General features: G+C 36.1%; 1 protein-coding gene across 1 annotated transcript; it reads right to left on the bottom strand.

Annotated features, from left to right (window-relative positions):
• Window positions 1-1,382: 1,382 nt before the first annotated feature.
• LOC121266452 lies at window positions 1,383-12,562 on the bottom strand. Its single transcript, XM_041170269.1, has 4 exons — window positions 12,380-12,562; window positions 12,209-12,286; window positions 11,844-11,939; window positions 1,383-1,705 (listed from the first exon to the last, which is right to left on the bottom strand). The coding sequence occupies exons 1-4, from the start codon at window positions 12,380-12,382 to the stop codon at window positions 1,634-1,636; spliced, it is 249 nt and encodes an 82-aa protein (XP_041026203.1). The 5' UTR covers window positions 12,383-12,562; the 3' UTR covers window positions 1,383-1,633.
• Between the last annotated feature and the right edge of the window lie 440 nt (window positions 12,563-13,002).

Genomic DNA, 13,002 nt, shown 5'->3' with positions numbered 1-13,002 from the left:
ATTATTATTTTAAAATTTGAAAAATTTTAATTATTTATTATATTTTATATAAAAATTTAAAAAAATTATAATAATAAAATGAGATAAATAAAATCTTCCGCATACAAACCGACCTAAGTCTGCCATAGATTATTTTTGAAAAGACTTGAAATTCGATGATTGATTGAATATGGCACTTTAACTTTAACATTTGTGATGGCGAAATTGAAACGGAAATTTTTTTATTTTTTTTTAGAAAAGATTCGACCAAATATATTAGCCATCGCCCGTAATGACACAGACGTGGTGGAAATTAAAAATAATAAAACTCATGTATTGTGTTTATTTTTTTTCTGAAATTTATAATTATTTTCTTCCTAAATGTTATCGTAACGTTTCTCAAGTTATATGATTTCATTTGGCGCTGCATATTTGCTAGATTTGAATGTTAAATTGAATTGAGATGAATTAAATTCTTTATAAATAATAGTGAATTGAGATGGTGAATTAAATTTTATATAATCCACCTAAAATATATTTAGATATTAAGATCAGTTTAGATGTATTTATAAGAAGTTAAAAAAAATTACAGGTCTAACATGTAAAGAAGTGTTGAATAGATAAAAATTGTGGGTTATAAAGATGTTTTAAGCTGAAATGAATTTAATAATTTAAGAGTTAGGTATTTAGATATTAGACTTAACTTAAAATTAGACTAAACTGAGTTAAACTCAAATGAGACTAAGAACCAAATGGGGCTTAGAGGTCCTAAGTCCAGGTTGGACTCCATACTTTTCTGCCAAGTTTTTGAAAGTGGTAAATCCCGATCCAGAATCTAGAGAGTTCAAAACAGAAACCACAAACAAAAGAACCAAGACAACCAGACACTAACGAGGATGCAGTTGTTGTTTGGATGGTTAGTTGAGGTGAAATAAATTGAGATGAAATTTAAAAATAAAATATTATTAATTTATTAGAATATTATTTTTTAATATTATTATTGTTTTAGAATTTAAAAAAATTAAATTTTTTATTATATTTTATTTGTAAATTTAAAATAATTATAATAATAAGATGAAATGATATAAAATAAAACAATTTCGCCTAATTCGTTTGGTTGTTAAAAGCTGAGTAGAAGGACCTCAAATTGGGACAATCCTGGACCCAACTGCTAAACATTAGGGCATATAGCATTATCCTACTGCCAAACCTAACATGATACATGTCTTTCTTCTTCTTCCTGTTTTTCCTCTTTTTGTGAGGGGTAAACTCGATGCCTACATATGCAGTCCAACAAAAATCCTTAAAAATACTATTTTAGTCATTCAAATAAATTCCCTGAGTCAGGTTTAGATTGCATAAATCGTGAAAAATCCAAGAGAAGTCAACTACAATTGCCATCCTTCTTATTTTTTTGGGAATGTACTACAATTGCCATATCAAAACAATTTTCATACTCAATATCCGATTTCATTTCATCCGAAAGGGTTAGGTCCGTTTGGATACAGAAATCCGATATTTAATCCGACTAGTTAATATGATAAAAGGTTATACAGTTTCCAACAAACATCTAGTTCGGAGAATCAAAACAAACAAAATCATAAGTAATGGCTTTCCTCCCTAATGCCCAGGTACCAAAGAAAGTAGATCAGCCTCAGTCCTGCTTGTCATCTGCCACTCCCACAGGTTTTGAGAAAGGTGGAGCAGGTTCAGTTTCCACCCCCGCCTGGAAACATGAAATCCCATCTCAGTTACCATTCGAGGAGGCCCTAAGCACTAAAACAACAGCCATATATGCGCTAACACGCAACATATGCAAGCAGGAGAGAGATGATATAAAAGAATATGTGCGTGCGGGTGCGGGTGCGGGTGCGGGTGGGTGTCCAAAATAACTTGAAAATCATCAAAGGTAAAAACGTTACAGTTCCACACTACTGAGAACAAGAACGAATAATAACAATCAGTGTCTCCATTGCACAAAATATTACAGGGTGTAAAAAAAAAAAAAGCATAATTTTCTTAATTTGATCCCATGCAGAAGGATCAGTTATCCTCTTTGAAACCAAGTCAACAAGTTTTGCTCAGTTCAGAATTTCACAACACTGCTAAAAACATAATCAAAAGCTTTCAACACCATTTCTTAAATCACGCACATAAAAGAACAAGTGATTGAGACATTTTCTTTCAACTGTGACTAAAAAGGGAAAGCAAATGAATGCCCATGAAATCAACACACGGAGCGTGGCAATGAATTAAGCATTTTTGGGTCTTTATTTTGGTAGGGTCAGATGTAAAATACTTGCATCTCTTTTTTCATCCAGGGGCAAGGAAAATATATTAAGCCAAAAATCTTCTTCCAGTTATTAAGACAATGAACTGGCTACGTCAATATTATTATTTCTTTTTTGTTTTGAAATAAGTAACCGACTACATTAATAGTTAAGGACGACTTCATTATGGAGTTAAAGGTGATAACTCCATAATGAGTATAGATGGTGAATGGGATCCCACATTACTTGAGAGGAGAAGTTATTATTCTTTATAATTATTCTAAGGAGCTCCAATTGTACTACCATTGACAAGTTGTTTTGGAGTATAGGCCCAAATGTGGCTTGGGCAATCTTTGGGCCATTACAAATGGTATATTGTGATAACCCTATATTGAGTGAGTATAGGTTACGTTAAAATTAGGGACAGAAATAGTTAGTATCCCCCAAGATCTTCATTCATTATACAATAGTAAACTTCAAATACCAAATACAAAAATATCATCACAAGAAGACTATTGTGATACCCCATATGATAAGGATAATGGTAGGTGGCGTATGAGATCTCACATTGCTTAGGAAGGAGAAGTTATTGCTTTTTTTAGGGTTCCAATGGGGCTATAATTGCATCATTGACTAGTCCTTTTAAGTTATAAGCCATGTGGTTTTAGGCTTCCCATTGGGGCATTACACCTTATCTAACAACCCAACTCAAATCAGAGATTGTATTTCATATAATCCCCAGCTTGGAACAAAGAAATTCAACCCAACCACGACCTGACATCTTGGTAAATGAATTAGTTAACTGAGCTTTTGACTTCACATATAAAGTAACGACTTTGTAATTTATAAACTTGTCACAAAGCAAAGTGGCAATCAACTTAAATGCGCTTAGTTCCTTGAAGAACAAGTGGGTGTATCCAAAAATTCTCATGGGTGTATCCACTATAAAACCCAACTCTTCAAGAAAGTTTCCCACCACGTAAAATCACAGGATGTGTGAAATATAGATTGATGTTCTATTCTATAGGGGTGGGTGCTACTCCCACAGAGGGTGGCCACCGAGAGAGTCACCAAATGGGCAAAATATTTGTCTTTTTTTTTTCAAACATTTTTTCAAACTCATTAAACATTTTCAAAAAAATAAAATAAAAATCACAAATTCATTAAAAAAAAAAAAACTCAATCAGCCACCATCAGTGATCACCATCTGTGGGATAAGCATTTCCCATTCTATAGTGGATCTAGTAACAATTCTTTGTTTCTTACTTTTCTACATAACCAAATTGCCTCTCAGGAATGTGAATCAGATACCCAAGATTCTGAGCTATGTTAAGTTGCAACCCAATGTGGCATCTTAGTTGTCTCTTTAAGCTGGCCAGCCAGACTAATGGATCGTTTGGACACTTGGAGTATCTCAGAAATGGTCTGTGAATAGTAGTGAAATGGTCTGTGAATAGTAGTGAAATGGTTTGTGAATAATAGTAAAATGGTTTAAGTTAAGATGTTTTAATAGGCCAAACTAGCAACTTGTAATACCCCGCAAGGAAATACAAAGATCAAGATGGTACAATTGTCAAATATTGGGAATTTGACAATGATAATCCATGAATTTGTTCAAGTGGAAGTAATGATCCTTAAGAGAATTGAGATTTTTGTACTTAATTGAGTCATTTAGGATCATGGCAAAATAACTTCCACCATTGCTCTAATTGAGATATTTGGAGCAATGAAAATTTTTGTGAAAATGGGTTGCCAAGAGGCCAATAGAAGGATGACAAGTGGCATGAGAAGGACTTGCCACCTCAATGGGCTTGGTGATTGATTCATAGCAAGTCATGGAGGCTAGATGGATATGAAAACGGCCCAAAACTTTGGTTAAATTGATGGTCCAAGCTTGATAAGAAAAGGGCCAAAGAAAGGTCCAAGACAAGGACCAATGTAAGGCCCAAAGTTAAGGCCCAACTTAGTAAGCTATTGAGGTCCAAAGAGTCCCAACAAAACTAAATATGAGGCCCAAGGGAAGGCCCATTTCGAGGCCCATATTAAGGCCTAACTTAGTAGAAACGTGGGGCCAAAGTATTACTAAACTTGGAGAACAAGTATATCCAAGAATCTCATCACGTCAACAGGAAACCTACCACCTAGCAAATAGTTGTTGTAAAAACCCTTCATCCATGCACCCCTAGGATTCATTTTTCTGCCAAGTTCAGCCCTCCATCATGAGTTTAGATTTCCATTTTTGAGAACACCTCATAATGCCATGAACAATAGCACATAGTAACTTTGACAATTCTCCAAGCATGATGTATGTATGGCCGATTACTCCTAGCATTATTCCTCTGAAAATTTTTCTGCAACTTAGTTCCTTTCTTCTTGATTTAGATCAACCATCTGCAGCTACATAGTCTTCAATTCTACAGAACCAACCACACTGTGTGCAGCCGATTCACTCCAAGAACAAGCCACCAGATTTTATGATCATTCAAACAGCTTTTTCATAAAATTTTCTGCAAAAGCTTAACCCTCTTTCATGCTACTTAACTCTGAAAACTCCAGACCTAATGTTAGGACAAGAACAGTTCCTCCATAGTCACTCATGAGTCAAGCTGTTGCACCTAGGAAAAGAGATACGGCCATGCAGCAAACTCAGCCCTCTTCACATGCCTCAAGCCTTGTCTTTTATGTCTGAATTAGGGTTCCAAGCTATCCACTTACTTGCTTGACCAACTGCCTTCCACTTGACAGCATAGCTGAATTAGATTGATGGAGGAAGTTAGTGAAAACCATGTGCTTTTCTCGGCTTAAGCTTTTCCTTTCTTTTCTTTTTTTTTTCTGATAATTAATAAAAGCTTTATTATCATGAATAGGCAAAGCCCAAGTATACAGGAAGTATACAAAGGAAATACCTACTACACTCTAGAAGCAGAAAAAGACTAAAACAGATTCATTACATCATCAACATCCCTTACAAAAATCCTAACCCACAAAGACAAAGTAGAAAAGAAAAAATTACGAAGTTCGCCAAGAGAACACTCTGTCTTCAAAACATCTTCCATTCCTTTCTAGCCAAATACACCACATTAAACACAAAGGAATCAAATTCTAGCTGGCAGCCACTGATTTCCTCCCAACAAAATCTCTCCAACATGCAAGAAGATCTACCACTTCCTTTGGCATCACCCAAAATAATCCTGTCCGACTCAAAACCTCAACCCATAAAGTCATTGCCACCTCACAATGAAGAAAAAGATGATTTACAGATTCACCATCCTTCTTGCAAATGACACACCAGTCAGCAATACACATGCCACGCTTTCTAAGGTTATCCGTGGTCAAGACTCTCCCTAGGGCAACCACCCAACTGAAAAATGCCACCTTAGAAGGAACCTTCACTCTCTGTATAGCTTTCCAAGGGAAATCACAACCAGGATGACCAACCAACACCTTATAAAATGAACTGATAGAAAATCTGGAATTCCCAGAAAGATCCCACAGTAAGCTTTCCCACAGTAAGCTTTCACTTCCCTGCCTCAATTTTGACTTATAAATCCTTCCCAGAAAAACAGAAACATCATTCACTTCCCAATCATTTACCTCTCTGATAAAGTCAACGTTCCAAATAATATTGTTATTTGTATGGAGGAAATAATCTGCCACAGCAGCATTTTGGTCCCTTGCAATCCTAAAAAGAGAAAGAAAATCAATTTTGAGAGCTGATTCCCCACACCGAATATCATGCCAAAAAGGAATCCTCTTTCCTTCCCCCACCTTGAATGAGATTTGTTTCGAGAACTTCCCCCAACCTTTCCTAATAAACTTCCATAAGCTCACCCCATACGTTCCTCTACCTTCATTAGAACACCAATCCCCCACCCGATCCCATACTTAACAGTAACCACATTCTTCCATAACGCATCTTGCTCTAATTGATATGTCCAAAGCCATTTCCCAAGCAGTGCTTTGTTGAACATCCTTAAATTCCTCACCCCCCAATCATCCACGAGAAATAGGTTGACCAAGCTTGTTCCAACTTACCAAATGATCCTTTTTCTCCTCACCTAAGCCTCCCCATAAGAAATTCTGAAAAACTTTCCCAATTCTATTTGCCACCCCTGCTGGTAAGGGGAAACGAGAAAGAAAATAAGTGGGGAGATTTGACAACGTGCTCTTAATCAAAGTAATACAGGCCCCTTTAGACAAATATATCTTTTTCCAACCAGCCAACCTTCTCTTGATCTTCTCAATCACCCCTTCCCAAATGGAAACAGATTTATGAGGGGCACCCAACGGGAGGCCAAGATACTTCGGCGGCAGCAATGAAACCTTACACTCCAGAGTTTTGGCCAGATCTGAAATATTGGCTACTGTACCCACTGGAACAATTTCAGACTTGTTAAGATTAATCTTTAGGCCTGAAACAGCTTGAAAACACAAAACACAGCGATAGTACTCTCAAAGATGGAAGATGATTTTGAAGCTGAAGCTTTTCTTTCAAGGAAAAAGCTACTCTCACCGAGAGTTGGGTCCCGAATTTTTATTTTTTATTTTTTACTTAGTGATTAAGGAAGTGTTTTTTAATGATGTTGTGAATTTTTAAATAAAAATGTTTAAAGGTATAAAAAAAATGAAAAAAAAAATTGCCCTTGTCGGGACCCATCTCGAGCTACACCCTCGGTGGGTGTAGCACTGCTCTTCTTTCAAACCCTCCCTCTTTTCCTGCAACTTAATGCCAAGTGTCTCTAATTTATAGCCCCAATATGCACATGGGAAGATTCCCATAGTAGCACCTGAAAAACACTTAGATTTTTTGAGCTGGAATTGATAGAAACCGAAAAGCTAATGGTTTCACTTGGGAAGAAAAACCAGCAGCACCCCTGGTTTCTTTTGGGACACAAACACCCTCTGAAAATCTGCAACCTCTACACCTTTTTACACTCGACTGGTCTTTGTCCATAGGTTAATGATGAGGCATACTTAACTGTGCACACATTGACAATCTGAAAACACTATCAAGCACTCCACGGAAAACATCATACCATTTCATTTCCACAAAAAGGGGCAACACTTCGGCCTTGTTCACTTTCACAAAACTTTTCATTTCATCTCATCTCATTTAATCATTACAATTTTTTCAAATTCCTACATAAAATAAAATAAACAATTCAACTTTTTCAAATCCCAAAACAAAAATAACATTAAAAAATATATTTTAACAATATTTTATTCAACTTTTAACTTTTATCTTAACTTATCTCATCTCATCTGTGAAAACAAACGAGACCATAGCCATTTTTAGCCATCTTTCTGTATTGATTTTCAATTGAGTGATTTCCTAAGGTAGGGAGTAGGATTTGATGAAATAGTAGTAGAAGACGATTGGCCCTATAAATACCACTCTCCTTCCCTCACTTCCATCCATGCCATCCTCAAGCATAACATAGCTCTTGTGATCGTGAAATCGAGAGACTAGTGTGAGCTCCTTCAAAAAAGTTGGTTCTTGAGAGCTCTAAAAGCCACGGTTTGGTGAGTAACTCTACCATATCTCCTTATTGGAAGTTAGATTAACATGTTAGGCTTTGATTTATTGTATGAAACAGAGATTTCGATTGAGTTATGACTTGAATCTAATTAGCATGATGATATGATCTGATCTAGTGTTTAGTTAAGTGTTACCCTTCAGATTTACTACAGTCCACTAAGAACATTGGCTTAAAATCACATATAGTGAAGGTTGGCAATATGCATGTCTCGGGTTAGACGAATTTCTCATATTGGATGTTTGATTCATGAGATTCTAAGGTCTTAAGTGGAATTAGGATATGGAATATATGAAGTTTGTGAGAACCTTGGTGAAATCTAGGGCCAAAATGCAAATAGTGAAAGTTTAGGGTTAAAATTGCAATTTCAGGAAAGTTAGGGGTAGATTTGCAAATACTGTTACCCTTTGAATCTGGAAATTTCTTATAGTTATATGATTTCCTAACTTAGAATATATCTTATTTCAGCCCACAACAATTCATAAAAACCAAAGGAGTTTGTAAGTTAGCTTCTAACTTTTGAATAATTTATCTATGATTCTTGTATAAACAACACATTCATGTTATAAACGTTATTTTGATCATGAAATGTCATATGATACATCATTGAGCATTTGGCTATTTGCATACAAGACATGTGTTATGTTACTTTGCACAAAGCATGAAATAGTACTGTTTTAGCATGATATATGAAAATATGTCATTTTAGCATGAAGTATACCGTTATGAAAGGAACACATGTAATGAAATATGTTGTCGTGAGCATAGCACGAAAAATATTTTTGTCACGACACAATGTTGGCTTCAAATGGAGTGGCAACCCCTAAGTTGATGAAGAATAGTCAACGGACTTCGAATGGGTCATTTTTAAAGAATTCCAGAGCGAAGTAGTATATGGGACCTAACGCTGATGGGTGCATAATGTTATGAGATGTTTATGATCAATGCATTGAAAAATCTATATGCACAGCTCCGATGAGGTAGTTACAACTTAAGTTAATGCATTTCATGAACAGATCAAGTTCATGTTATTTAAGTATGTAACTATGAGTATGCATGTTTTGCAAGAACCCTTATGTTTTTATTACGTTTACTGTATGATGAGTTGTTTCTTGAGTATTCAACTAATTTTTGTATGTTCTTATGTTTTAACCTCTCCAAGTGAGAATCTTTATGAGGATGGAGGTACAGGACATGACTTGGCCCAGGGAGTCGAGGCCAAGGCCTAGACAGTTTATGACATGCTTAGTTTTATGATTTTCAGTTTAATAAGTTATTCTTGATAAGCACATGAGACTTGATTGGTTTTAATAAGTGCTTCCGTAGGCTCTCTTTTGGATTTCAAGTATTTTAATAAAGGTTGACTTTATTTATTTATGGAATCTTTTGTATCTAGTCCCCCGAGATTTCTAAAACTGGCTTTGTTCTTAACACTGGGGAACATGGTATTACAAGAACGAAATCAAAACCTTGGCTGGAACAGCATGAAGTAGACAAAGTACGAGTAGAAAATTCATTATACAGCAGTCCACGAGAGAAATATCAATTGCTTTGAAGCCCATAGATGCCAAACCATAGAAGCCAAACAAATAGAAACATAGCACCAAATCCAAAGATTATAATACTCCATCATGTAACACGTTCACATTTCAAAAAGATCACAAGAATACGACAGAGGCTAAGAAGTAAGAAATAAAGAAATACACTCCATGAAATAGAGAGAAACAAAGAGAGACAGGAAACACCAGAAATCAACCAATAAACAAATTGGTTATCATAATAGAAATTAGAAACACAAATATGGTGTTATAACCACCAGGAAACTACCAGCAATTGTCAAGAAATTACTGGGAAATGCCAACATTTTGTTGGAGAATTCCAAAAAATACCATGCCAAAAACGACGGGAAAAAACACCAGAATAAAGCTGGAATAAGCTAAGATGGTCGGAAATGCCCCGAACCAGGAGGCAAATGACTGAACCGGAGAGAATATTATCTGAAGCGGGAAGGAAATCAGTGAACTGGACGTTAAAATCACTCACTGAACCGAACAAGAACCGGGTATGAAACCCATTGAATCTGAAAGAAAATGATTGAACAGGTCAAAGTGTTCTGAACCGGAGGACTGAATGAACTTAACAAAAAGTTTGAACTTAACAACATTCATAGGCATGTCCCAAGTATACAAGATGGTATAAAAGAGATAACACCCATTTAGGCAGAAGAAATGGAAACAAGAAAATCATGAAAATCAAGGCCATTAAAATCTACAACTTTGGCCAACAGAAATAAAGTTCTAACAAAAAGTAATCTAAGCTCCTCTAATGAGTGCTCCTTTTCTTTGAAAGTCCGGTCATTACACTCCTACCATAAGTACCACTGAATACAAGTAGGAACCATCTTCCACACAGCTGTGATTTGTGGAATACCGCCTAGATTTGTCCAACTGGCCAAAAGCTCAACCACTGTGACAAGCATAACCCAAGTGAGGTATGTACCATACTTATTGTGGGGTTGTACAGAACAAAATTGTATACTATGAAAATTTATGTGTTGAATGAACGGATTAGTTGGGTCAATCCACGGGTTACTATAGGTTGACCGTAGAGTGACCCCATTATAAGGGTTGTGTGAAAATTGATGTAAGCCAAATAAGCACAACCTAACTCTATTATTCCCTATCGGGTTCATCTTAAGTTCGCCGGTCATGTCAAAGACTTACAACACTACTTAAAACACAACAAGGATCCTCTCATCAATAAAGGGAAGCACCAACTCATGCAACCAAACAGGGGTCTTCCGTTTTTCCAATGCTGACGATGGCGGTAATCACCACAAAACCCACTGGTAACCACAAAAAAAAAAAAAAACACTGCAGACCATAAAAGAAAAACATCACAAACACCAAATATCACTAAACATGAAGAATCTTCTTCAATGAACTTGCTGAAAGTTGCCAAACAACATGGAACCACCTCAAAGTTGCCAAACAAGATTTTCCAGCATCACTGCCGACGGTAATAATATAAAAGAAACGGCATGACCAACACACTTTGCCAAACACCAAATATGAAAGAAAATTCAATCTTGAAACCATTAACATCAAGGATTAAAAACATCGGAAAACATTTCCCGAATTACCAAGACTGCACAGATCAAGGCACAGACAGATAAAAGCTTGAAAAACCTCAGCCATTCCTGTTGGGGATTTTCGTCCAACACATGATGGGCAATCAAGAACAATTTGGATCATTCAAGAAAACTTGAATGAAGACCGAAGACAACTCTGCAGAGCTTCATCAAACACGTCAACCATTTTATTGAAGTAGCTTGGCCCCAAAATTCCTGGGAGATATGATATCTTGGAATACTATTTCTACGGCTTCCCCACATACAAACCGCTTATCAAAAGAGGAACTATACTCTGAGTGAAGCTTCATCAAGGGACAGTCCCGTGTGGGCTTAGCCGACATGGGCAGAGCTTCCAACTAAATTTTTTCAACCAAGTTGCTAAAAGCTTTAGTAAAAAACAATAAAGGAAAACAGAGATGCAGAACGAAGCTCGAATGCGCTCTGATACCATGTCAGAAATGGAGAGTTAGGAGGAAGAGGAGAACTGCCAAGAGAAAGGAGAAGGGGGGGAGGAATTTGGATGATCTTAATTGATAATGAATACATGTATTCGTAGAAGTGTTGGAGCTGTGACTCTTCACTGACACACTAACAATCCCTATAACTAATCACAGCTGGTCAAACTAATTGAAACGAACTCTTAACATAATCAATTAACAGAAATTATAAGTCTGTTACCAACTCTCTACTAACATCCTAGCACCCCATCTAGCTCAATGCTTCCTCTTCTGAGTTTGTACCAGCGAAAAGGAAATAAACTTAATTTTTTCTCCTCATCGGGTGAAATTAATGCAATAACCAATTGCTTCAACTAACAGGATTCAGTTTTAGGGGAAACAAAAGCGGACAACCGGTGCCAATAAAAAAAAAAAAAAAAAAAAAAAAAAAAAAAAAATCAAAAGCATTTAGCAGTGTTTCACTCACTTTGCTATCCTTCTTGGCTGCAGGCTTATAAGGACAAGCCGGTGGAACCACCTCCGGCTTCCTGTATTCCCAACCAAATATCCCATAAACTTTTCCCTGAAAATTTTGTACCCAGAAAATACAACGAAAAGTTAGTAAATACAATTAGAAAGAACCAAAAGTGGCCATAGACGAATTAAAGACCCATAATTTGAGGCTAAACAAACAAAAGAAATACGAAAGCAGGGATATGCATAAAAAAACTAATAAAAAATATAAGAAAGCAGGGGAGAAAGAACAGAAATTTCCTCAATGGAAAAGTAACAAAGCAAGCAGAGCCCATATGGTAAAATGCGATTACGATTGCAGAGAGAGGGATCGCATACCATGATTAAATAGAATAGAATTGGAAGAATGTTGACGATGGGTACCAAAAAAAGGGGTAATAAACACGCCAGGCAAACCTAGAACAGCACATAACACAAACATATGTTAAGGAACATGAGAATTGAACAAAGTTACGAAAAATGAGAATATGGGGTTTCCGAGACTTTTACCATCTTCGTGATCGTCTTCTTGGATCTCTATAAATTGTTTTTTGTACGACCAACGGGGATTGATAATTTTGAGACTCTCTTGGGAACTTCGGATATGGTTTCTTTACGCCCAATGGCTTATAGCACTTTGCCAACGCGCTACTTTGCCACGGTGCCTGGTGGATTCGTGGAAGGATAAAATCGTCATTCGACATTATTTAGTTTGTTCGATTTGTTGTAAGATGCTTTCTGGCAAACGGCTGGCCCTTGGCAAAGTTAAAGTTGAATGGCCATGCAGGTCTCGAACCTGCGTCCTTCGCGTAATTAGCAAGGCGCTCGAACCAGCTGAGCAAATGGCCATGGTTTTTGTTAGACAGAACTTCAAAACAATTTTAAAATAATAGAATATGAGATGATTATATTCTAAGCTAAAAATAACTTTACAAGAAAGATGTTTCACTCATAAACTAGGTCTCGTTTGGATAGTAAAATTATTTTATCTTATTTTATCTTATCTTGTTATTACAATTTTTTAAATTTTTACACAAAATATAATAAACAATTCAACTTTTTCAAATCTCAAAACAATAATAATATTAAAAAATAATATTCTAAAAATATTTTATTCAACTTTTATCTACAAC

Source organism: Juglans microcarpa x Juglans regia, chromosome 5D, assembly GCF_004785595.1.
Source record: "Juglans microcarpa x Juglans regia isolate MS1-56 chromosome 5D, Jm3101_v1.0, whole genome shotgun sequence".
NCBI classification, from domain to species: domain Eukaryota; kingdom Viridiplantae; phylum Streptophyta; class Magnoliopsida; order Fagales; family Juglandaceae; genus Juglans; species Juglans microcarpa x Juglans regia.
Note: the sequence above shows the minus strand (reverse complement) of the source record. Positions and strands in the feature narration are given on the sequence as shown.